We start from the raw sequence: 26,245 nt of genomic DNA, 5'->3' as shown, positions 1-26,245 counted from the left end.
TAAAATGCTTTCTAGACAGGATGATGTCAAAATAGGTAAATTTACACTTAATGTATTTGAGATGTTAAAATATTTTTGTTTTTCTCTGTAATGCTGTCCATATGTGATAATGTATCACTTGTTCACATTTGAAAGCCCTTTAAGCTTGGTTGCTTTCTGTCAAATTTGGTTAAATTTGTTCAGCAGTTTTTAAGAAGACATTTTGTGGGGGTTTTTTTCTTCAATTTTTGGAAATGGCAGTCATTTTTGATAGCATATCATTATTATCTGTATAAATTGTACAAGCCCCTTTATGCCCAGATGCTTTTTGTACAATTTGGATCAATCTGTTTACTAGGTTTTAAGAAGTCATTTAAAGCTTCTTCTATTTTTACCAATGGTAGCCACATCTGATGATGGAATCTGAATGTCTTTTATGCCAGGATGTTTTCAAAGAATACCTGATAAAATTCTTAAAAGTGTTTTTTGATAAGAAGTTGTTTAAAGTTTATCTTTTAAATTTTAGTAATGGCAGCCATATTTGATGGCAGATCAGTACATGTACAAATTTGAATCCATTGTATGACAGGTTTGCTTCTCTCAAATGGTAAGATTATGTTGACTGTTTCTGAGACATATTTAACAGTATTTATATTTTTAGTAATGGTGGACATATCTGACATCACCTGTATAAATTTAAAAACTCTTTTTGCCAGATGCTTTCTGCCAAATATTTCTGGAACTGGTTCAGTCCTTACCAAGAAAAAGTTAACAATACCAAAAGTTGCTGGAAACTTTTAAAAGTCATTGCTGAATGAGAAAACTGATCTAATACAATAAAATGCAGGTAAACTAATGATATTCATCTTTAACAGAACTAAGAAACTGTGACCTGCTTGTGTCATATTTACCTATGGACAAGTGAAAAACATTTTTATCACCATGTACATGATTACTGGTCCTAAAAAAAAATTAAAACTTGATTTGAAAGACAGGGGTGGTGTGGGTTGGTTGATAATGAATTTAGGAGTCTCAAATATTAGTTGCAAACATTTCTGCTGCATAACAGCACCAAGTCATGCACCTGTACACTATTTATCTACCTGTTCTACCCTCTACCGCTGCTTCACACCTTACAAGTATGTTTCATAGAATATACATGGGTAATGCAAATATCATATACATAAATAATAATAACACATATTGACTTGCAAGATGGAAAATTGTTATTCATTGTGAAAAGGAACAATTCAGACCTTTACCTATGATTTATGCAACAGTTAGTTTGGATTTCTGGCACTCAAAGTTGCATCCCTCTTGAAGCCATTAAAAAGTTGTTTTGAAACTAAACATTCACAAGTCACCCAAGCTAAAGGAAAGCACAATTCTGTGTACCATATTTCATGCTATTTTTGTACCCTTTAATTTTTCGCACACCATCGTGCCATAAAAATGATAATTAATTAAATCTATATTTTTTCTTACACAAAACTTCATATGTTTTGGTCATCCTATTATTTTTCATACATAAAACGATCTGCTGTGAAGATTTACTTTTGCCAAAATGATAAAAAAGGTACTGCCCTTTAAATTTTACAGCTAAGAATAAGAGATTAAAATCATTGTTTTGTTGCATTTTTATTTATCTATTATTTTTATTAAAATTTAAGACAGGTTCCCATTTCAAACAGCTTCAAAAATTCACCATAGTTAGACTTACGTACATCATATGACCAGGGTATTGATTTGCTAAGCAAGTTATGAATAGTGACTAACTTTGGGCACGTTCATAACCAAGGCATCGAATAGTGAAACAGGAGAGTCACGCAATGTAATAATCATCATTTATAATCATGCATGTGGGTCATTGATAATTTCTTTCTTTTATTATTGTATTTCACTACATATTTTTATGTTTTTTATTTGCATCATGTTTCAAATGGCATCAGAAGAAAAAAACTGATGTATCACTTAGATACCCAAAACGACTAGATTATTCTTTGCTGAGTATATTTGGTATAATCCCACATGAGAAATATAAATATTTGTTTCCTCCATGAAGCACAAACCCAAATTATCTGTTATCTTTGCATAAATGTGTAACTGAGGCAACTAACAATGAAAAAAAAAATATAAAAAAAATAAAGAAATATTCACCAATTATAAGTGTGTAGAAAGCCCTTTGCTCAGCTTACTCAGAAAGGGCAACTGTATAGTTAACTGAGAATCTATTCACATTCATCTCACTGCCCTTCTTTGGTCTTTTGTATCGGCGAGAAAATATAATGATTGATGTTTTTGTTCTGTTGTTGTCATTACAATATATACCACTATTCATTAACAGCTGGACAACATAGTTAATGAGTGCTTGTTATTACATCAGTTAGTTTAACAAAGAAACGCGTTCATTTGAAAATGAGTTAAGAAGCCATTTGAGTTTATTTATCCAGTAAAAATATCATCTCAGTACAGGATGAAGTGAAGACCACAGACCATTGGGCAATTAATCTTATTGTCTCAATACAGTAATGAAGTAAAAACTATAAAAACCCAGTTAGTTTTAATCATAAATGCAAAAGTCACTGACTCCATTGAGTTCGATTTATATATAGGTATTATCTTTAAACATCTTTGACTGTTTGTGCTTGGACATGTCTTCATTATTAAGTTTCTTTAAACCCCTGCCAAAGGGAGAGACTTTTATCCTGCCACCACCTAAATGCACTGAACCACCAAACAAAAGGCAGAAAATTGGACCTGTTTGTCCCAGAAAAGACAAAGGTGAAGCCCATCACCTGTCTGTTAATGCAGTTACCAAGATAGCCAGTGAAAAAGATGATGCTGAACAGCACAAATCAAATATTGACGCAGCGGATAATGCCATCATACCAAAAGATACTACTGAAATGGTGCTCATTACTGCTGAAAAATTTCCTGAGCTTGAAGTAGACAAGCTGGACTACAGCAAAGATATGAGGGATATAAACCAGTTTCCTGGTACTGCAAAGTCACCAGTAAAAGGAAAGTATAAGAGATGGGACATTTAACGATAAAATAAGAATTGCTGAGGAGGCAGGACTATGTGGAATTAGACCCATAGCTGCAAAGTACCACCTTAGACCATGTACTTTATCAAGCTGGATGAAAATGATTTTTTCAAAAAATATTCAAAGGATAAAGAAAGGATCCATCCCAGGTGCTGGCTGACCCATGATGTATTTGCATGAAAAGGAGAAGGAAATTGTATCCTGGTTACTATGTATGTGGGACCATCACGTGCCTGTAATAACATATGTTGCAAAATTATGCTTCTGCAGTTATTCAGGAGGAAAATTCAAAGTTTCAGGGCTCAAGAGGATGGGTTGATAGCTTTTCCAAGCAAAATGGACTTGCACTGAGATGCAGAACTACAATATCTCAAAAACTACCTCAAGACCTAGAGGAAAAATAGACTGCTTTACCAGATATACAAGAAGGCTGCGTGAGGAGGAGGAATTTGATGAAAATTTAATTGAAAACATGGATGAAAATGCCAGTGTATTTCAACTTGGTTCCAGGGAAGATAACTGATAAAGTTGGGATGAGAGAGGTGCATATTAGAGGTACCGGCAATGACAAGCGCCATTTAATTTGTGTATTGACATGCCATGGCATCTGGTGACTTGTTGCCACCCATGATAATCTCTTGGGGGAAAAGAAACTTAAACAATGTAAAAATCACAAAGGGAATTGTAGTGAAAGTTCAACAAAAAGCATGGATGGATGAACACCTAATGTTGGATTATATTGATGAAGTTTGGAAAGCGCACACGAAGCGCAAAACTTCTCTTCTAAATCCAGAACAACAATGGCAGTAATCCCCGGTTGATGCACAAGTAAACTGCAGCCACTGGATGTATATCTAAATAAACCTTTAAAAGGACTGCTGCAGAAAAAATGGTCAACGTACATGAAGGACCAGGTTTCCAAAAATATTACAACCAGGGAAGCTGGTTAGGAGGCAACCGAAAAAATCCAGGCCTTTCAAAGCAAATGATGATTTACTGGATTTTTGAAGCCAGTGAAGAGTTAAAGAAGAAAAAGGACATGATAATCTAGTTTCAAATGTACTGGCATTTCAAATACAATAAATGATCGAGGGGGCCACTGCATGAGGAGTGACAATGAAGCTCCATTGGAAAGTCTTTCTAGTGATGAAGAATGTGAATGGTTTGAGAGTTTTGAGCTGGAAGACTTGTAAAACTCTTGAAAATTATGAGCGTTTCAGTGCATAATGTTTTTGCATTTGTTATGTGCATTCATCCAACGTTGGATCACAAATTATATCCTAGAAAATAAAATATTTTTTCATACACTCTGCTTTGTTGCTCTCTCTCTCTCTCTCAAATTCGTCTGCCATTTTTTTCAACTGGCTTCAGCACAAGTATCAGTAGATTAATATTGTTCTTGAGCTAATGAGTTTGTCATACACATTTTCAACACCCCATGAGGAGCCTCATTTCCTTAATTTGATCTGTTGAGGTGGATCAGGTCTTCAATCCAGTATTTACTGGAAAAGACCAAGTTAAAGGTCAAGCGTATTTAATTAGCAATGTATATTACGTCTGCATAGCCATGTGGCACAGTGACAATGGATCTCATAATCACAACCAAAACGATTTATTTATTCAGGTTTTAATTGCCAGTGGAATATAATAGAGCCCTTGTAGTGTTTACATAAGGAATAACACAACTGACAGGTAACTGAACAATAAAGATTATTCTCCCTCTCTCTCTCTCATAATAAGAATCAGATTCTTGATTTGAGAACAGAATGAGACCGGATTTGTACATAAGTTTTGTACAATAGGTTGTCGAGTGTCCCGTAGATCTTGTCCAGGTATATTCACTTTATTTTTTATACACGGTCATTACCACAAAATGGTAATTATTTATTTTACATCTAATTTTTCAAATTCGGTAATAAATTGTAATATACTACCTCACCATACAATTTGGATAATAATTTTTTTTGCTCTTTAATATGAACTTTTCAAAAGAGAAACACAATTTTAAAGCATATAGAACAGAATATTTATCAAAATGATGACTGTACATCACACTTTTTCTTTTACAACTGTATATATGCTTATTTTAGCTATAAAAATACATTGCCCATAACTGCTCATTACCTTGCTTTTACAGTACTGGAGATGCAAGTATTTTTCTTGTTAAAGTAACTTCTGATTATCCATCTACTGTTAATGAATAAAATGTATGGAACGATTTATTGAAAGTCGCTCAAAATGAAACTTATTTATCCAGCAATCAGGTTTATCTAATTTCTTGGAAAACAGGGGAGTTTTGTGGGAATTTGTGTAAAAAAATTTTCATTTATTTCCTGAAATGTTTAAAAAAATCAAATGCTCAAATAGGGCTACCTCCAGCATGACCAATTTCAATGCTCTTTCTATAGTACATGTTCCCCCTGACTCTCAATCTCCAATGTCCACACCATGGGCCAGGGTTTATAACCCAAAGTATTATATATATATATATATATATATATATATATATATATATATATATATATAAATATAATGTCTTCCTATCACATATGGATTATAAAGTTTGGTTAAAAAAAAAAACATTAAAAAATGTCAGCACAGTTGCAATTGTTTATATTTGAGCATTGTCTCTAGAAGTTACCCAACGGAAGGGGTAAAACAAATTTATAAAAATGATACTTCTCTCACAGATGGTTCTATATGGGAAGCATATGTACCAAATTTAACTGATTTCCACCCAGTGGTTTCGCAAACCAAATCATGGACAGATAGGCAGAAAGAGGGTTTCACAATATTCTCCCCATTATCTTGTAGGTATATAAATCTATATGAATCTAAATGCATGAAACATGCAATTACCTTCCTTCAAAATGGAGGAAAGGAAAGCTACCTAAAGGTAGTAACATATAAACTTATGCATCTTCATACTGAACAATGCACACAAAGTTATTTGATAGCAGATGAAACACACAAATTCACCATTCTGGATTTAATTCCAGTCGACCCAATCCCTGTTACAAACACAAAAGTGATGTCCATCTAATGTAAGAAAATAGACTGCAATATCATGGAAATGTAGATGACAGGTAGCTGGAAAATGATAAAGAAGCAAGCCTATAACATCACACATCTTCATGGAGATGTTACTGGAGATTGTCACCAAGATGGACAAAATGGCCGGTAACATCACATATATTCATTTAGCTGTTACTGGATATAGAGATGGAGATCAAGTAAGTGTCTCACTTGAAACTATCTTGCTCCTGCAACCCTACCTTTAAACTATGTTGGACCTCAGTTAAAACCTTCTGAACAACTTAAGCAAAGTCAGGGGGAAGAACTGGACTCAGCATGAAATTTTTGTACAACAGTAACCTGGGATCTCAATGATAACTTCAGAAGAATGTCTGATGAGAAAGTGCAGTACCACTGGATGACAAATACAATATTGTGGAACATGTACAGAACTATAACCACAAATGCAAACTGTGACTAAGATTCTCTTGAATTTTGAAATTGTAAAATATGAGAGATTCTTTAAAGTTCTGGAAACAAAATGCAGCAAATTTAAAACCGATTCTATAATGTAACTACCTTATTAGGAAAAAAGATTTAAACTGAACATCCACATGCTTTTGTCACCTACTTCAAATCCATGCAACCCATGCTATGCAATTCTAATACAAAGTCCAAACCAAAGTGAAATTTATGAGCAAAGTTTCAAAAGTTGAACAGTCTACTATAAAAGTGTTTCTGTCATCATCATTGCACAAGTATGACTCACTGAACTAATGATTACAAAATAACAAGAGGCCCCGAGTGGCTGAGTGATCTAAAGCACTCTTCATTACGGATCACTGCCATCTCACCTCTGTCTGCATGGGTTCGAGTCTCGGATTCGGCAAATGTGGGTATGTGAGAAAGCTTGCCAGTAGCTTCTCGTGGGTCGGTGGTTCTTTCCTGGGTTTTTCCAGGTTCTTCCTCCACCACTAATACTGGCCGCCATGTAAAGCCCATCATGTGCTCAAAAATGGCGTTAAACCCCACAACAACAACAAAATAACAAGCAACTTGTGCAGTTTACCTCTTGTTTTTTAAATCAGTCAAAAGGTATAGTGGAGGGAGTATTCACAATACTCATCTTTAAATTACCGTTAACAGTCAAACCTGTCAATAACAGCCATCCATGGAAAAAGGCAAAACTGACCTTTGTACAAAGGTGACCTCTATACACAGGTTCACCTTTCAGCTAAGATCAACAGACATCTTATGTGACTACCCTCCAATGAACTGAAGCTCTGAAAGCATGAACTGAAGCTCTGAAAGCATGAACTGAAGCTCTGAAAGCATTAGACAACTTTTAAATATGATCCCCGACTCCATCTCTACTCAAAGACAAAAAAATTTCATCGAGATAGCCTTTATTCACAGACAAGTAGACAATTCTACTGCAACAGACAACTACTTTTCCCACCATTCTGCAAAGGTACTGCATTGAACCTCTCCTGTATGGATGAAAATCACCTTGGTTTCAAACCGAACATACTGACACCTTTGAGTTAGACCAACAATGTGACTCAAAATGCTGTGAATAAAAGCAAGATATGAAATGAGATTAAACAAAGATACCTTTCTGGAGCAAAATAAGTTTTTGACTCCTGAGCTTTCAACCTTTTCAAAAGGCCTTCAACAGAGGAACAACTTCTGGACTGGCATAACATTATCAACTAAATGTTGATACATGACAAAATCCTTCTGTACAAAGATGGAAGTTCCAATCTGGAATCACTGTTCAACACTGGCTCTCTATCTAGTACTCTGTTGTTATCCTAAGAAAAAATACGCTCTGATTCTTTGGAATGTTCACCAACTGCTGTCAGGGATTCTCTGATAGTAAGTGTTCTTTGACTCCTGTTTCAAGGCTTCTAGTGCTCATTCTTACTCAAAGGAGTGTAGTCTTTGGGATGTACCATTACTGAACTTTACTGGTCACATTAACTCCACGGTTTCGGAAGATTTTTTTGTAATCTTTAATAGACTCCACCAATATATGTTATGGGGGCAGATATACATCTTTCTTCTGTTTCCTTCTGATGTTTTTTCCTTGCATACAATTTTTGAGGAAATGCAAACATCCTGTCTTTGTAGCTTTTTGAACGTGACTGACCTCAGTCACAAGGTCTTCATCAACACCAACAATGGTATTCACCTGATGCAACAGAGTTCTCACCACTGAGTGGTTGGAGTTGACGTTGAGATACTGGTCTGTGTGGATATGTTTATGTAAATTGTAACTTTTGTTCCCCCGTCATCTAAAATGTGAACACAAGTATCTAAAAATGCCAACTTCTCAACCTGTTTCACTTCAGGATAAAAAAACTTATTTTGCTTCAGAAAGGTATCTGTTTCGTCTCGTTAATTGCAAATAGAGAGCTCCCATGACTGCTGAAAGCAGGGAGAGCTCCAGTGACAGCTGAAGGCAGGGAGAAACCACTGCTGGGTAGGAAACTCCTAGCCACCGACTACAATGGCACTGTTACACATAGAACATTTACCCATGAAATTTGTGGAGGAAAAATCAGAATGGCTGTTTTGACCAGGTGACAGTTATGTACAAATGACCATTAGGACAGGTCTGACTGTATGTGCTAAAAATACTATGATGAAAATGTAATTATTTTAGAAACAAATCCTGACACTTAAGTCAGCAAAAAACCATAAAAAACAATTTCAGTCTCTTTCAATCTGTCCTAATTATCATGTCTCATACTGGAGTTCAATAGAAAACAATCCCATAACCACTATAACTATCACTCATTAACAATTAATTTCATACGAATTTATATCACAGTTTTCATGAATGTAACAATTACTGGATAGGTTGACTGTCTCTACAACACTTCGTGCAAGATCTATCCATACTGCACTTCATTCAATGCAAACTTATGGCAAAGTATAATCCAACTATTCATTACATGTCCATTTAGAATTATATGGCTGATCTGGAATTTTATACAAGAGGTCAATCCTTATTTCCATATCTCAACACCCAAAGTGAAACAAATATGGTGCCTTCTCAGATGTCTACGCGTCAATATTTTTATATGCAGTGAACTGACCTTTCATAAATCAAATATATTTAATAAATAAATACAAAACCACATTTTTGTTGTGTTCTGCATCAAAAGAAAAACTTGTTTGATATGGCCTATGAATTCATCAAGTTAGGTATAAAATTCATTCTGAACAAAACCTTGTATAGTTATGTGCATGCTACATTTCAAAAGAGACTAAACAAGTTCACACATAATGATGCATCTTCTTGTTTCTTATTTAGTTTTCTTCCAAAACCAAGGACTGGATTTATATTTTTTAAAAACAAACAACAAAAACAAACAAAACTAATTCCCCATTTTTCTTCCAACAAAATCAAAATCAGTGCAAAAAATGCAAGTACAGACTTCTTTTTTAAGTAAATATAAAATGGTACACATGAAAGATAACAGTACACACAAGAAATAAAAAAGCTGCACACTAGGTATATGAGTACATCATGTAACAATACAGTTAGAGTTTTCTAAAAGAAGAAAGCTTTGGTAGAGGGTAGGACAGTTGATTTTAATAAGGCTTGTAGCAAGACTAAAACAAGCTGAAATGGAATCATGCGTTTTCATCACCTTAGTTTTTTTACTGTCAGTTTGTTGGCGGGAATCATCAGATGATACCTTGAATGAGATATATCATATATGTAATATATATTTAAAAATACACAATTCTTATTGGATATATAAAGATTTGATGCATAGCATATCAAGATCAATCCTCCCCCTGCTTCATTTAAAGTATAGAAAACATTCCATTTACTTGGACCTTATTTACAGTCTCATACTGATTCCCAAAATGTTATAAATAAAGCTGCAAAAACTGCAAAGATAAATGTTGTGACTCATTTTATTAAGATACAATTTCTTGCAGAAAAATACACCCACACCCCCGGTTTTTAATGACTCAATCTTTGTTGAGAGTCAGGAAAATGTAAGAATACCAAGAAAATCCAATGAAATGATTTTTCTTTTAAAAAAGCTTCAGATTATTCAAAACATTTACATATACCAGGAAAGATATCAATGATGAGAAAAACAGAAAGGAATTTATCTAAAAATTGCCATGGGCTCAAGGAAAATGACATCACTAATTTATTTTGTATACCTAGAAAAACAATCATGTTATAAACAAGAGGCTTAAATGGGAATAATATTGTTCACCTGGCTGACATCAGTATGATGCTTTTTGTAGAAATTTCTTCCAATGCTATTGACTGAATATGTTATAAAGATATCTATTTCAAGATCTCTGTTATTTTTACATCATCATTATTAATTTTAAAGCACATCAGCATCATTTGTACAATAGTAAAAGGTCTTTATGCTTTCTCTTAAATTTTAAACAAGATATAATTGTTAAAATATTTTCATCTTTTAGTAATTTTTTTCACTTTATCTGAAGGCTGATCAGCATTGTTTGTACAAATTTGAAAGCCCTCAAGCCTGTTAACATTCTGTTAAAAAATACGGTCATATTCTGTAAAGTAGATGTTGTTCAAGGTTTTCCCATTTTTCATAGCAGCAGTGACTAATGGCAGATTGAAATTATTAGTACAAATTCTAGTTATTTATGCGGGAATGATTTCAGTAAATATTATTTAAATTCTGGCGATGTGTGTATGTATGTAATTAGCATTTTAAGGCATGTCAGCATAAAATGTGTTATACATTACCAATTAAAGGTAAAGTTCTTTAAATGAATTGCACACAAAAAATTGGGAAGATGAAACCATCCAAAAAATGGACAAAAGAAACACTACAAGCGAAAATATAATATATAAAGATATTAAAATTCTATTTAAAAAAAGATATTTTAAAATAAAGGTAAAAAATTTATAACTGTTAAAAAAACAGATGGTCAAAATTTTGTACACAAACTATTCCTTCAAACAGTCCATGATTTTCTTTTCGGAGGTACATCATCACAAAATTCCTTAACTGAGTTTACATTATTTTGTTAGGTCGTGTTTAACAAGTCATTTCAATGTTTTTCTTGTTTTTAGAATACTGAATACATTTGAGGATGACTATGTGTCATTTGTATAAGCTATCAAATTCTATTCACTGTTTTTTTTTTTCTTCATATGTTGCTTAAAGCTTTTATCTATTTCATCCAAATAACAGCCATAACTGAGGCAGATTAGATCATCTGTACAAACTTATGAGACTATTTACAATTTTTCTCTGAAATTTGGTCCAATTATGTTGAAAGGTTCCTGAAAAGCTTATAGTGTTTTCCTTCTATTTTTAGTAACAGCAACCATGTAAATTGTATAGAATTAAAAGTTCTTCATGCCTGGATGTTTTCTGTTAAATTTGGTTGAAACTGGACCAGAGGTTTCCAAGAGGAGGCTGAAGATATAAATTACTGATGGATGCATGTTGGACATGAACATTGTGGACATGAACATTGGGCCCAGGATCACAGCTTACTTCACCTCATAGCCAGGTGATCTAAAAAGATCAGGTTTATTTCTGTTAAGTAAAAGCCAAAATCAATGGGGAAAAAAAGACTCATGACTGTCTCACCCAAGTGCCCTAAACCCCAAAAGTGAACTAGACTTAGACATAAAAATGGGTGGACAAGGTGCACTATATGCCTCTAACTCATTTGTGATGGGGCATAATGAAATATATTCTTACTGCTCTGACCTTTTTCTGAGATTTTTCTACAGGTAAAGGTGTCTCTTCCATGGAAGTGTTCAGTGACTCTGAAGCAGTGCTCACTACAACATCTTGTATTTCATCTGTATCTGCCACCGACTCCTCCGATACTTTCATCAGCAATGGTGATGGCTCCTGCAGAGGAAAAAAAAAAGTCAAACTACTCAGCCAACAAGGGTAGCTTGAAGGGGCTGATGCTCTACTGGCCTCAAAATATTTTCTTCTAAGAATTTTCAGGAATCAACAAAAGTTCATTTCATTCTTCCTTTTATTCTGTTAAACTGACGAGTATGAAACCTTTGGCAAATAAGGTTAAAAAAATAGTTCCTTGAGTTAACAAATTCAACAGTTAAGAGCAGTACAAAACTCTGCCATGGTCTTTGACTTTGAACATGGTATCATGGATAGTAGGTATCATGGATAGTATCTTTATATTAGTGTTTAATGGCACCTTGGCACAAAAGGGGCTATGTGGTGCCAACAAAAAACAAAGTTCTGAAACTAAAAATGAAACCTGCACAAAAACTTGGGATGATATACCATTCCACATAAAGGTAAGCATGAAATACAAGATAAAATATAAAGAGTAAAAATTAAAAAATGTTGTAAAAGGTATATAAAATATGAGATAAAGGTAACAGATGTAAAATCATTAAAACATATGGAAACCCTGTCCTTTATCACATTCACTTCAAATTGTCTGAAGTCAACACACTCAACAAGAATTGTTCCACTGTCAGGTTTTGCACTCTGATCTAGGTTCACCCTTTAGGTGCCATGCACAAGTCAGATGTGATAGCACAATACCATCTCACCTCTACTATTTGTTATATGACCAACGTCTCTCTCCAATTGTGTTTTCAGTCCTGAAGCTTGTTTGCAGGGTTCTCAGTCCATATATTATGGCAAGTATGAAGAACATTCTGATTTATATATATATATATATATATATATATATATATATATATATATATACACACACACACACACATATATATATATACAAAATCTTAAGTCTGTATATGGAATCTTTAATTCATAAATGAGTGACAGCTGGGCGGTTCTGGCTGCTAATCTGCCCTACCATTATCCTTAATGTGACTAAATAGCTTGTAGCACATAACACATTTTCCAGATTGCATGAGTGAATCAGGTTTCTGTATAAACTGGGATAACAGGTAATCCATTCTGAGATTTCACAATGGCTTACAGTGCTGAATGGAAATCCCGAGCAATGAAATTTGTCTTGCAGTTTAGGGAATTGTGTATGGCTTATTTCTGTGGTCAAAATTGAACTACCTAAAAATGGTGTCATGTAGTGTTGCAAAGGAGCTCCAATTTTGTCTCCATCTTTTGAACCATTTGTATATAGGTATATATGGTCACAACTGGAGGCTCTGATATTTTCAATTTACTCTGAAAATCTGAGGGTTTGTTCAGCACATTCTAAATTAGCAGAGATCATACACATTGTTTTGTTTGCTTTGATAACAAAGCTGGTAATTTTCTAAACAGAATTTTGTAGCACTTCCAACACTGATTTTTGCTGTTGTAAGTTAGGATGAATTTGTTTGCCAAAAGGTCAAATAAAGTTTGGTTTCTAAGTGTACAAAGTTCACTACTTTCAGCCTAAAGACTGAATTCATATCACAATGTCAACAGATATCCACATGCTAAGTTTGGTCCAGTCTGTAATTAATATTTTAAAAAAGATGCCTAAGTGTGTAGTAGACATCATTTTGTGAAAACCAAACTCATACATCTGTTGATGAAAAGATAAGCTTAAAACAAATAGTTATAAGTGTCTATTAATATTAGTGTGATGTATCTACTTTCCTCGATCATTCATATATATATGAGAGAGAGAGAGAGAGAGAAGGATCACATTCTCTGCATAAAAGAAAAAACAAGATCAGCTATGCAAACAGCTTTGTCAAACTGGATTTCTCCCAGACCCTGGTGACTTGGCCCTAATTAACCTTAAGCAAATAATAATAGATCACTCCACCTACCAAATATGTTAATCTCCTACAAACATTAGTATTTGGCAAAGAAATCTGTTTCCGTTTTAGTGATACATGTATGTTTATTAGAAATTATTTTTATTATTCTTATTCTTGATAATATAAAATTAACAAGTAGATTAATTATAGTGCAGTAGACAATATCTATATTTGTATTTCAGGTTCGTATAGTAATAACCTACATGTTTTATTATAATCAATTATGAAATCAACTTACTTGCTGCTTGAGAACATACTGACATGAAAGAAGTTCACTCCAAAAGATGCTAATGTATTTAGTATAGTCATATCTTTACTGATTTTAACTCATTAACCCCTGGAGGTTTTTGTCATTTTCACTTGAAATGCGAGTAGGAAACACATTTTGTTGGCTATTTCTGAATACATCCTAATACATCGACTTCCAAGTGATTTTCCATCAGTCTAATGCTTAGTTGTGTTAGAAACATCGTTTTTTTATTGGCTACTTTGCTCACGCATGAGCAGATGAGTAAAAGTTGGAGTTCTTTTTTTTTTTTTTGCTTAACAAAACCAACATTTTTGTATAGAGACTACTCTTTATTCCAAATGCCCATCTTATCCTACTTTTTGCATCTGTCTGTGTGCAGTTCAGACTGGTCTGCCTTAGATCTGAGGCCAAAAAGTATCAAATCCGGACACAAAATCGGATTCTGACCACAGGTGAATTCTGGGTGGAAAAAAAATAGGGTCCCAAAAATTAGGTTTTCCCCTCTGTATTTTGCAGTGCAACTAGAATTTCGAGATTATTTAGTATCATTGTAGGACTACACCTGTCTACCTTTCTATGATACCACCCACTTTAGTATATCATACATGACCTTGATGCTACAGAGCTCGGCAGTAGGCTACTACCTCCTGCCACGTAAATGTGGTGCCAGTGGTTAATGAGTTAACTTGACTTTTGTTTATGCTGCCAACATTACACAATATAACAGCTTACATATGCTCTAAATGCAGATGAACTTGCACACTGAGGTATAATATTTTATCTCTCTCTCTCTCTTGTTCACTAATAACAACAAAAATCTTTTTGAGTACTTTTATTGTTATTGTAATTTGATTCTTGAGTTGAGAGCAGAATGAGACAGAAAATATATGTTTACTTTGTATGTTTGTACCGTTAGGTTGTCAAGTAGTGTGTGTTCTGTAGAACTTGTTCAGGTATGATCCATTTATTTTTCGTACAGTCAGTTCCACAAAACGATAATTATTTATTTTACATGAAACTTTTCGTTCAATGAAATTAATAATTATTTTTTCATGTATGAAAAATTACATGAAATATGGTAGATTAAGCACAAATGAAGTCATTTAATGTATTTTCCATTTTTGGTACAGGCAAGTCATATTTGATGGCATAATATGTATGAATTAGAAAGCCCTTATTACCAGAATGTTTTTAGTAATGGCAGATCCATTTGATTATAGACTGACATCCTTTGTATAAATTTAAATGGCCTCTATGTCAGGATGCTTTATATTAAATTTGATCAAATTCTGTTCTATAGTGTTTGAAAGACAATCAATTTAAGCTCTTTTTCCTTTTCTTTTGAATCAGTAGCTATATCTGATGGCAGATCTGCATATGTACAAAACTGAAATCCACTGCTGTTTCTGTCAATTTGCTTCAAAGTCTGTTTTGACAATTCAGTTGCGTTTTGGTCAAACTTGGTCAAATTCTGTTCAGCAGGTCTAGAGAAAGTTACTGAAAGGTTTTAGAGAAAGTCATTGAAAGGTTGGTCTATTTTTTTGTAATAGCAGCGTATTTGATTGCAGATTGGCATTAACTGAACAAAACTGAAATCCTCGCATGCCTGCATGCTTTAGGCTGAACTTGGAAAAAATGTATGTGTATGTGTGTGATGTTGTGTGTGTGTTGATTTAGATTTTTAACATAGCTTTAACAATTTTAGAAGTATTGCCAAATTGTCCGCAGTGTGGCAGTTTATACATGTAGCATCATGACCCACGCATGTCACATTATCCTGACACCAGGCCAACCAGTCCTAACATTAACCTCTTAATTTTAAGTACTAAGCGAGGCAGCTGTAGTACCTATTTATTAGTTTTTTTTATATGATTTGGCTGGGGTTTGAACCCACAACCTCCCACATCCAAGGTGGATGCTCTAACCACTTAGGCCACTGGAGCAGTAATTAAGTGGTCTTTAAAAAGTCATTTAAAGTTATTTTTAATGGCATACACATGTAAAAACAAACTGGTATCATTTGATCAAATCTGAAAAACCTTCATGCCAGAATGTTTCCTAAAAAGAGCATTTCTGAGAAAAAGTCACTTACAAACAAATTCTATTTTTAGCAATGGTGGCCATGTGTGATGGTCCACTGGTATCATCTGAACATAACTGAAAGTGAGTTAAGCAGTTCTTGAGATGAAACTGAACACCACTAGATCATACCAAAAGCATGCTTCACCTAAAGAACAAACAAGAAAAACAAAAATGATACTGAAATGGTATCACTGAAAGTATTCTCCTTAGACATTACAAAAATTACACCTTTAACCTTAAATCAATGAAAGGATGCTATCAATTTGTCTACTGTTAAACAAATACAAAATGTGGTCACAATTCATTGATATATGTTGAAGTACAAAAATACAAGCAGTGATCTTTGACATGACCCCCAAATCAGGTAGGTTTGATTTTCCAACTCATTCACAACAGCCCTGACATGGTCGTTAAAATTTTTACCTCAGATCCAATTACATACTGTAAGAACTATTATATTCAAATGGGGTAGCAGTAACAATAATAAAACCATATCTTGATATGACCATTCAGAAGTTGCCACCAAAAGGTTTTGAAGATCGTCATCAACGCAGCCATTTTATAACCAACTACAAAATGCAACAAGTGTAAAAGTAAAAAATATTTTAGAAACAACCATCATTTACGAAGTATAAATTAAATGATCTACTCAATGGCTGCTGTGGTGGCCATATTGGCTGATCTGATCAATGCATTTTCATTTATGATGATATAATGGGAAAATGGATTTTTAGGAAAATCCCAGATGAATGACTATCTGTTCAGGAGATTGAGCTACAAGAATATTTCAAAGATGGTTACTGTATCAGTCATTTTGTGAGGTCAGATCAGCACCATTTTCATTCAAAAATGTTTTAATGGACACCCCATATCAATACATCCATTCATAAAGGAGCAGGCATGATGGCTACCATGGTGGCCATTTTTTTAGATTGAATCAACTATGTTAAATTAATTTCTTTTAGTGAAAACCCCATCCCAATAAGACCACCTGCTGAAGGAGTAGCAATAACAAACTTCTTTTAAAAAATGTCTGCCACTAACCAACAACACATATCAAAGTCTTTTTGTGAAAACCCTATGTCAATATGACCATTTATTCAAATGGAACAGTGACAACAAAATGTATAAGACAACTGTTGTTGTTGTTCTAGGGTTTAACGCCATTTTTCAGCACAAGATAGGCTATACATGGCGGCCAGTATAACTGGTGGAGGAAGAACCCTGGAATACCCAGGGAAGAACCACCGACCCACGAGAAGCTACTGGCAGGCTTTCCCACGTACCCACGTTAGCCGAGCCTTGGACTCAAACCCATGCAGACAGAGGTGAGATGGCAGTGATCCGGAATGGTGAGCGCTTTAGACCACTCAGGGCCCCTTAAGACAACTGCTGGTGGAAACAGTGGATACTGGTTGAGAGGCCAGCATATAATCTTGTTATGTATATTTGATTTAATTTATATTTGATTTAATGTAATTGGCTGTGTTTTATTTGTTTTAAATTTCATTACATGTTAAAGTAATGTAATTTTGTTTACTGGAATTTGATATTTTCCAGAAATTAGTTTGACCTGACCGTTTAGTCAGAAACCCCTAATGCTGACCTAGTTCCTGACCTTAATCCAAAATTAGTAACAGTTCGAGTAAACAACTTTTCTTATTTATTCTTAATGTGTGATTTATAGGGTGGAATCAAGGCTGACTGGGACTACGTGACTTTAGACATAAATAGCTTCTACAATGTTCTAGACATTGTGGTTTTACCATAGGGTTGGCCCTCATCTGGAAATCTGTTTTGCGTCTCAAGTTAGTGTAAAACCTTTGTCTTTAGAGAAATAATCTCAGTTGGTCGTTTTAGCTTTGACACTGAAAAAGGTGTTTTGTTGTTTTGAAATTTTGTTTTATGAAATCATTAATTCTTTTTCCTGGATATATTTGAGTGCTCATACAAAATTCTTGGATGAAGACACTTATTTAAATTTTATTTGGAATTCAAACATTGGAATATTTTCTGTGGTTCAACAAAAAACTGGTGACACATTCATACTATAAAGGTTATAGCATAAGTCATCGCCTTCCATTTTGGATTTTCAACATTTTATTACCAGGACTAATAATTTATAACTCTTGGATTTGTTTCTTAAAACTGTAAGTTCTTTTCCTCATTTTTACATTTTTTTCCAGGGAAATAAATTATTTGTTAAATTTTACAAAGCTTGTTGTTTTCACTTTTTCTTTGTTAGTGTTTATGAGAGCCTAAATATGTAACAATCTCTATATGATTACCGGTATATAGACACACAAACATACACAGAGACAATGACCTCTTTGATGCTGTAGATAAAGGTCAGGATTGATTTCTTAACATGCAAAGCACTGATGATCAAGAGTCAACAACAGAAACAGTACTTAAGACTCAAAACTAGTATATACTCCAAGTATATCAACGAGTAAACTCATATCAACTATTGTTTAATCTAGTTATTTTATTGGCAACTAAGGTGACACAAACGTTACAGTTTTTATCAGTGTGGACTAACTCACTCAATTATTAACTGAGCTGACCCAAAGCATAAATTCAAGATTGCATAAAATGGGACATCATGATTTTAAATCTAAATATATTTTTCACAAATGAAAACAATAAAAACAAGGAAATCATCTGGAAGAAAAAAGCCCGAAAACCATGAACACATCAAGTACTTTGCAGATTATACTAAAACCATCAGAAATAAGAATGCCATAGTTTCATCCATTCAGATTATTAGGTATGGAATGGTTGAATGGTCCTGACATCAGTGATGCAATCCTATCTCTATTATGCTGAAAATCATCAAATTAGACTGCTTTATACACGAGGTAACCTTACAATGATATATTTTATCCATAATATTACTATTAAATAATGAAATGGGGACCATGTCCATATCTACCTCATAAAAGGAAATGTCTTCCAGAGAGATGCTTTATGTGGATTGAGTACTATGATTATAGAGTACACGTACCATGAATTTGCCTTTATCTGTAGCATACCAATTTTACTGGTTTCTGCAGTTGCTTCAAACCACAAATTTCAAAACCCAACAAACGGTGTTCTGCCCTTAAAGGCAACTCAAATGCATCCAAGAATTGAAATACCAATTAAAAGGTTACTAAATAAAACTATAACAAAAACAAATGCCATAAAAATGATGTATATCTTGTATAATCAAGTGGCATTGTAGAAAACAAAATTCACATCTGGAGTAAATGTGTGGTAAAAGGTCTCAAACACATGACTAACTAAAGAAGAATTCATAAATTCAATGATATCATTTTGTTCAAACTGTTTTCTGAACAGATCCTATGCATTACCAAACCTGAAAGATATTATGCTGTATTCAGCCAATATTGGAAAATCAAAGCTTTGATATGCATGTTCTGATGCCTGTACCCATGCTCTGATGACTAATTCACCTGAGACCATTTTCCTTAGCAAATGGTGTGGTACTGAAGCTCAACATGGTAATATATTTATATAAAGTCTGACTTGTAGATGCCAAGCATGTGCAAACCAATAATAATAATGGTGGATCAGTGGGTATGTGGAAATGTTATAGCTCTATTGTATGGTAGATAACAGCCTTGAATCAATACAATGTTTACATGGCTGATGTTTGAAACCACTTGGTCGCTAGAACAGGGTAGGTTCCATAACTATGTATGTTAAATATATATGGTCAAGTAGGTCATACTTAATTACTTAACTGTATCAAACAAGGTATATATAAGAAATCAGCTATAGGTCAATCTTGTGGTATAACAAATAGTAAGCTAAGTAGTCTCTTTTTACAACCAAGTAACATTTACAGGTGGTTAAGCTACACCTATCAATCTGTCAGATACATTCCAACACATAATATAAAATCATATAATAAAAAAGAAAAAAGTTTCATTCATGACAATGAAATTATGATCAAAGGAAAAAAGTATATCCCTTTTATAATGGGACCTGTCTTTAAGCCAGATCAAGCTACATTATCATAACTAAACAAAATGCATCTTATTCTCTTGCCTTTTTCAGACAATATTGCGAGATGCAGCAAGCATGGTGTCATCCAGCAGCAGTGGAAGCATCAACTTAATGTGAAAGCTTTTTGCAAGCCATAACTCTGAAAAGGGCAAGACAATGTTCTACAGACTTGTCCTAACTGGCTTCATTTAAGTTACAGATATATGAAAGAACCTGGAAATATTAGAGCGGCTAACCCAGTCTTTAATCCCTGACACTTCTATTTTTGATAAATGGGCTTTCAGAATAAAATGTCAGTCCTAAAATGGGCAAACACAAAGTGTTACAGAGCTCTAGATGAGCATTGTTTATGTATTCTATGCAGAAAAAATAGATGAAAACAGAAAAAGGAATTTCAAAATAAATTCAAATGATGCCAACTAATTATATTTTTAGCATTTGGTCTATAGTTGTCAGTACAAAGCTACTGTCATAAGCATGGACCATGTTTAATGATGGTTACTCATTCAATATAAACTATGCTACTGCTAAAAGCTCCAGATGTTCCATGCACATTTTTACAATGTTAATACCTGTCCAATGTGAAAACATTCACTCAAACTGAGCCAAAACATTCACTCAAACTGAGTCATATAATTGGACCCACCCTGAAGAATTAGTACTGGTATAAAAACTTTTGATTTATCCACTTTCTTGATCATTAAGACAGTCTGGTATCACAATGTTTTGCTTTTCTGTATTCACACAATAACCCATGAGTTTAAAAATACAAAATCAAACAACAATTAGTTCCAAACTAGAGAGTAAAAAAACCCAACAATATGATAAATTCTTACCTAGAGCTCTGTATTTTGATACTAAAAATTCACTGTAATTTTAATAATTCTGAAGACTGTGTTTGGATGAAATGCTCAAGCACAAAATAACCACCAATCTAACTCAATTTTACTCTGTGCCACTAATAATGCAAGTGGCCATTTAATTTAAAGCTTGTGTATATATTAAAACTAAAAGCAGATCTGTGCAACCCAATTTTTAAAAATTAACATTCATAGTCAGTCACTTACTTTATCCAAGCAACACTGAAAGGCCATAAATAATTTTAAAAGGAAAAGACTCATAAGTAAAATGACTAAAAGAAAACATAGCCCATAGTGCAAGAAAAGTAACCTATAACTGAATGTGGTATCTATATATGCCAAGACCCAATACAAAAAATGTTGCATAAATTTGCTAGCATTCTGCATGTGTTCATGTCTTAAATATAAGCAATATACAGGAAGCCTCATGGAAATGCCTGCCCAGCAAATAAATATGAAATATTAAGTTCATGCATTTAAAAAATATGAATCTAACTGTGAAAGCACAAACCCAAATTTACCATTGCACAGAAATCCTACTGATTAGGGTCTACCTATTTGCCTGAATACATGAAAAGAGCAATGCACACTCTGATCTGCCAGCATATTGTGATAGCACATTTGAGTCTATGCTGTTTACAGCAAAATGTATGTTTAACATATAAACAAATCAAAAATCTAAAAACCGAGTAACAAACTGAAACAGGTATTTATTGCAATACATAAATACTTGTTTTGAATGTTGCAATTTTAAATGATGAGTTTATTTTTATTTTTTTGGTGGGCTTTAATGCCATTTTTCAGCTCATAATAGGCTGTACATGCTGGCTAGTATATTTGGTGTGGGAAGACAGCTGGAGGAACCACCAACCAATGGGAAACTAATGGCAAGTATTCTCACATACCCATGCTAGTTGAGTTAAGACTAAAACCCACGCAGATGGGAGATGCAAGTGACCCGTAAACACAAGTGTCTTATACCACTCACCCACCTGGGGCCTCTTTAAACGATTGGGGATTATTATGTAATAAATTATGCAGATTATTGTTTTTTAAAATAAGAACCAAACTAAAAATACAATACTGAAAATGAGTATTTATTATTTTAAGTAGATACCAGGCTCAATAATATACTTTGATTTAACTGCCATATAAAGAAAACTCAACCTGCTTACTGATTTCATTCAACAGAACTTAGTAGTACAACATGCGTGCACCTAGTTTAACCATTGATTGCACAATCATGTGAAATATCATGCAAACTGTTGCTGTGGTGATTCATGTGGACCTCCAAAAGAGGTATCTATAAACATTTCTTTTTCTCCATGCATTGTATAGGGAAACAAATGGATTCATGCTAGAATTAGTAATGAGTCCAGCTAGCTAATACTGAAAATTTCATTCTTTTGGTTAATTCTGTAAGGGATAGATTATGTTTGGAATGAAGTACATGTACCATAGTTAATATTCATCAGGACAACAAGGCAAATACAGTCTGCCCTGTTTCATATCCTACCTAGTTGAAGTAAACAATTATAAGCTTCACTTTATATATAAGTTAAATTTACCAAAAATTAAATACACTATATATACTAGCTTAAAAGTCCTGATCTGCCATCACATAATGTGCCTGCAGATCAGGTCTATGTTGTTTCTACTGGTTACTCCATACAAACTGCAAAGACCCAGATCTGCTCACACATTATGTAACTGCATATATTGGTCTATGCAATTTGCAGCTGGACTTGTCTTATAAGCAAGTATATATGGTACATGATAGATAATGTCTAGCAAAAAGTCATTAAAGTCCCTAAATATGTGTCAACTCAAATAAAACAATTTATAATCTTAATATCATAAACAATAAAACACTTATAGCAATAATTATAGATTATTAGATGAGTTCAAATTTGGCACAGCACATTTAAAGTTTGCAATGTATTTAAACATAGTTCTCTGATTTAACTAATAACCCACTTGGTAGGTTCTCTCTGATTTCTAATTTTTATTAACTGATACAGCTCAGCCTTGCTTTTTCCTCATTACAACTGCAAAAAATTACAGCAATTACTTACATAAAGTTTAAAATTCCTACAGTACCTATTGTGGAAAACAAAGACAACTAATAGACAAAGCATTAGAAGTTTGATTCTTAATAGAAGCCAGCATAATAACTGCAAAACAAGCTTTAATTAGTATGAGTAAATCCATTATAAATAATACAGATACATATTCATAAGTTAAGCTTCTATACTTGAGCAACAATTATTTTTGATCTTATTATACCAAGTTCTTTCATAATAAAACAAAACTGAAAGTAGATAATGTATGGGCAAAACAATCAATTTGGATTTTAAAAGGCATCTCAAAGATTCAACATCCCAATATAGTGAATTCTATGAGAAAGAAATACATGTATCCATTTATTATTATGAATTATTTGGAAATGAGCTTTCTTAAATGTAATTCCTCCCTTAAAAATGCAGCTAGAAGACCTCAGTTTCCAGACATAATCAGAATTATACTAAATGCATTGTTTAATTTTTCCTATTATGGGCTGCTGTTATCAAAAGCATCATGTGAAAATTGATGCAGAATATACTTTGTGTCTTTCACTAGTACTGTACATTTATTTTCATAAGAAAATTGTAAATCCAATATCCATCATAGGAAAAACCAGTATTTTCCAATGTGCAAAATTAATATTATATAGAGTTTTTAAGTTTAACAAAAAATTTGTGGAAGTGATCAATACAAATGGGCATCTATTTCATTTCATTACAATTTCTAATTAAATCATAGATTTATTGCATATTAATGCAAAATTATAAGCCATACATACAATATTGATTATAAAACAATTTAAAACTATTGGAAGGTAATCCAAACACAAACTGGAATGACTAGAATAAAGGAGAAGAGAAAGAGAGAGAGAGCCAGGTTAATAAGCTGTGTTAATGGGCAGGTTATTTTGAATATCAGTGTGGATGGACAGATGAACAAACACACAAAGCAAAATGAAATTTGTGAAAACAAAATTGTGATACCTGTACAACAGCACTGGGTAACTCTACCTACATGCAAGAAGTTGAAAAACATGGTAATATAATACAGTATCCCTTGCTGTAATGAATTTGGAGACTAAAAAGTTCTTCACATAAATAGAGATCTATATGAGTTCTCATTTGAAATGAAAATTCATGTAACGAGTCAAATAATTCTACCTTGTACAAGCCTTCATGAGTAAAAGATTGAAATTATTCAAAGACTTGCAGTAATTTCATTTGAAAAGTGAAATTATATTAATTTCATGATGAAAAACAAAACAATTCTTAAATATAATTGCAAAAAAGGCTCTCCCCCTTTATAACATACCTCATTATAATTCAATTCTGGATATAAACTGGTACTATTATGTAACTCAGGATTAAAATCAGGGTTGAAAGAAAACAAGGTGAAAATTAAGTCTTGTATCTTACTTTTATGTTCAAAACACCATTATTTATCAAATTTGGAGAGTCCCAGCTGGATTATTCCATGACTATATTACACTGTTTTCAATAAATTGCGGTTCTCTGTAGAACGCGGTTCAGTACACAACGTAGTGTTAATGGACCTGACTGTTGTATTATAATGAGGGAGAGCTGTTTCGTGAAAGTACTTTGATGTACATTCTGATGCCTTGTACTATCTGACTATAATCAAGATTTCCTACATAATGGACAAACACTGACAAAAGTTCATGTTCTGTTGACCTCTGAAACCATTCCCTAATTTTTATTAACCTATTAGACAAAAGTTTTGTTAATACTTAAGAGAGAAATAAATAAAATTATTCACAAAATAATGTAAATTGTTTTTATTCCTAAATTTTCACATGAAAAATACATCCTTATACTTTAATGTATGAAATACAAGACTTTCTACCATGCTATGCGAAACCTTATTATGTGCAAACAAAATTTTTACCTGCTACAAAAAGAATGAGCACTTTGTGAGCTAGAATAGATAAATAGAAACTGCATTACCTTTCACTTAAGGAAATTAATTTTTGCTGAAGAAATCTTGTCTCTATGAAGTTACTTCCCCTTGCTAAGTTAAAAACAGTGATAAACTCACTATTATGCATTGCAGAAATGGACATGTTCTGTGGTCAGACAGTGTAAAATAGTTTGCAAAATGTCAAAACTGTAATTAGCACATGCCAATCCTACCACTCTCTTAAGTCAATAATATTTATGTGATGAGCTATAGAAACTAAGGTGAATTTATGAAATGGGTGTGGGGAGGGGTGTTGGAGAGAATTTAATCTTCCAAGTTTCAACTCAGGATCAGGTGTAGTATATAATATCAAGAACATTTTCTTCTTCTGTTTAAATACTGTATATATTTCATCTTGTGGTACAAGATAGATTTTAACTCATGACTTCACCAATCATTAAAAGATCATGTTTTCTGTAACACGCAAAGAAATATATCCAGTACTGAGGTAAAAAAATTAAATACCTTCTTTGTTTCTGGGAGAATTATTGCTAGTAACATTATGTCCCAAATTACCATTTCCACTTTCAGAAATATTAACTCTGTAATTTGACTGGAAAAGCAAAAGGTCAAATGAAAATGACTTCACATCAGTACCCATCAGATTTACTTATCTCGGTTTTAAATAGATTGATGCCTTCACATAATGGAAAGACATCATTTGTGATACCTTAAAGTGTTATAAAAAATGTGTAATAAGGAGAAAAACAGGACATGGATGAATATAAACAAAATGACACAGTAATGTGATAAAGGTATGCACCGTAATTTATTTATATATTTGTCTTTCTGCATCAAGATAAATATGTTAAAGCCCGAAATTTTATAAGAATCCAAAAAAATTGATGACACATTTGCCAGTTACCCTGACCCATTAGTCATATGAATCAAAAAGGTGTCCCATGGATACGATTTATTTTGTATAAAAAATGTTGTCAACTGGATAAAATCCATGTTCCCTGATGGATCAGGTTAATTTATTTTATTCAAAGCAAGATCTGTTACAGCATGGGATTACTGTATTAACAGTCTGGAATACTAAACAAAGCTAACTGCTTGGCATCACTGCTGTGAAGACAAGACATTTGGGATTGATTGTAAAGTGTTCAGAGCAAGCCTGCATTTACAGATAATAAATTATCTGTAGTCATTTTGCACTCTTAATCAATGCAAAAATGTGATCACTCCTAAATGCATCTTA

The 26,245-nt window shown here is 33.3% G+C and overlaps 1 protein-coding gene across 10 annotated transcripts in view; it reads right to left on the bottom strand.

Annotated features, from left to right (window-relative positions):
• LOC149796142 (protein polybromo-1-like) overlaps window positions 1–26,245 on the bottom strand; it is a 228,871-nt gene that overhangs the window by 42,733 nt on the left and 159,893 nt on the right. For 6 of the 10 annotated variants that reach the window (XM_089966069.1, XM_089966068.1, XM_089966062.1 and 3 more), the window contains 3 exons: window positions 24,051–24,077; window positions 11,783–11,929; window positions 9,704–9,751 (listed from right to left, as the gene is read on the bottom strand). In XM_089966069.1, the coding sequence (XP_089822195.1) occupies window positions 9,704–9,751; window positions 11,783–11,929; window positions 24,051–24,077 (222 nt within the window). The remainder of the gene's footprint in view (window positions 1–9,703; window positions 9,752–11,782; window positions 11,930–24,050; window positions 24,078–26,245) is intronic. The other 4 variants (XM_089966070.1, XM_089966063.1, XM_089966066.1 and 1 more) reach the window with 2 other exon arrangements.

This window comes from Sinohyriopsis cumingii, chromosome 7 (genome assembly GCF_028554795.1).
Source record: "Sinohyriopsis cumingii isolate HCF-2022 chromosome 7, ASM2855479v2, whole genome shotgun sequence".
Lineage (NCBI taxonomy): Eukaryota > Metazoa > Mollusca > Bivalvia > Unionida > Unionidae > Sinohyriopsis > Sinohyriopsis cumingii.
Note: the sequence above shows the minus strand (reverse complement) of the source record. Positions and strands in the feature narration are given on the sequence as shown.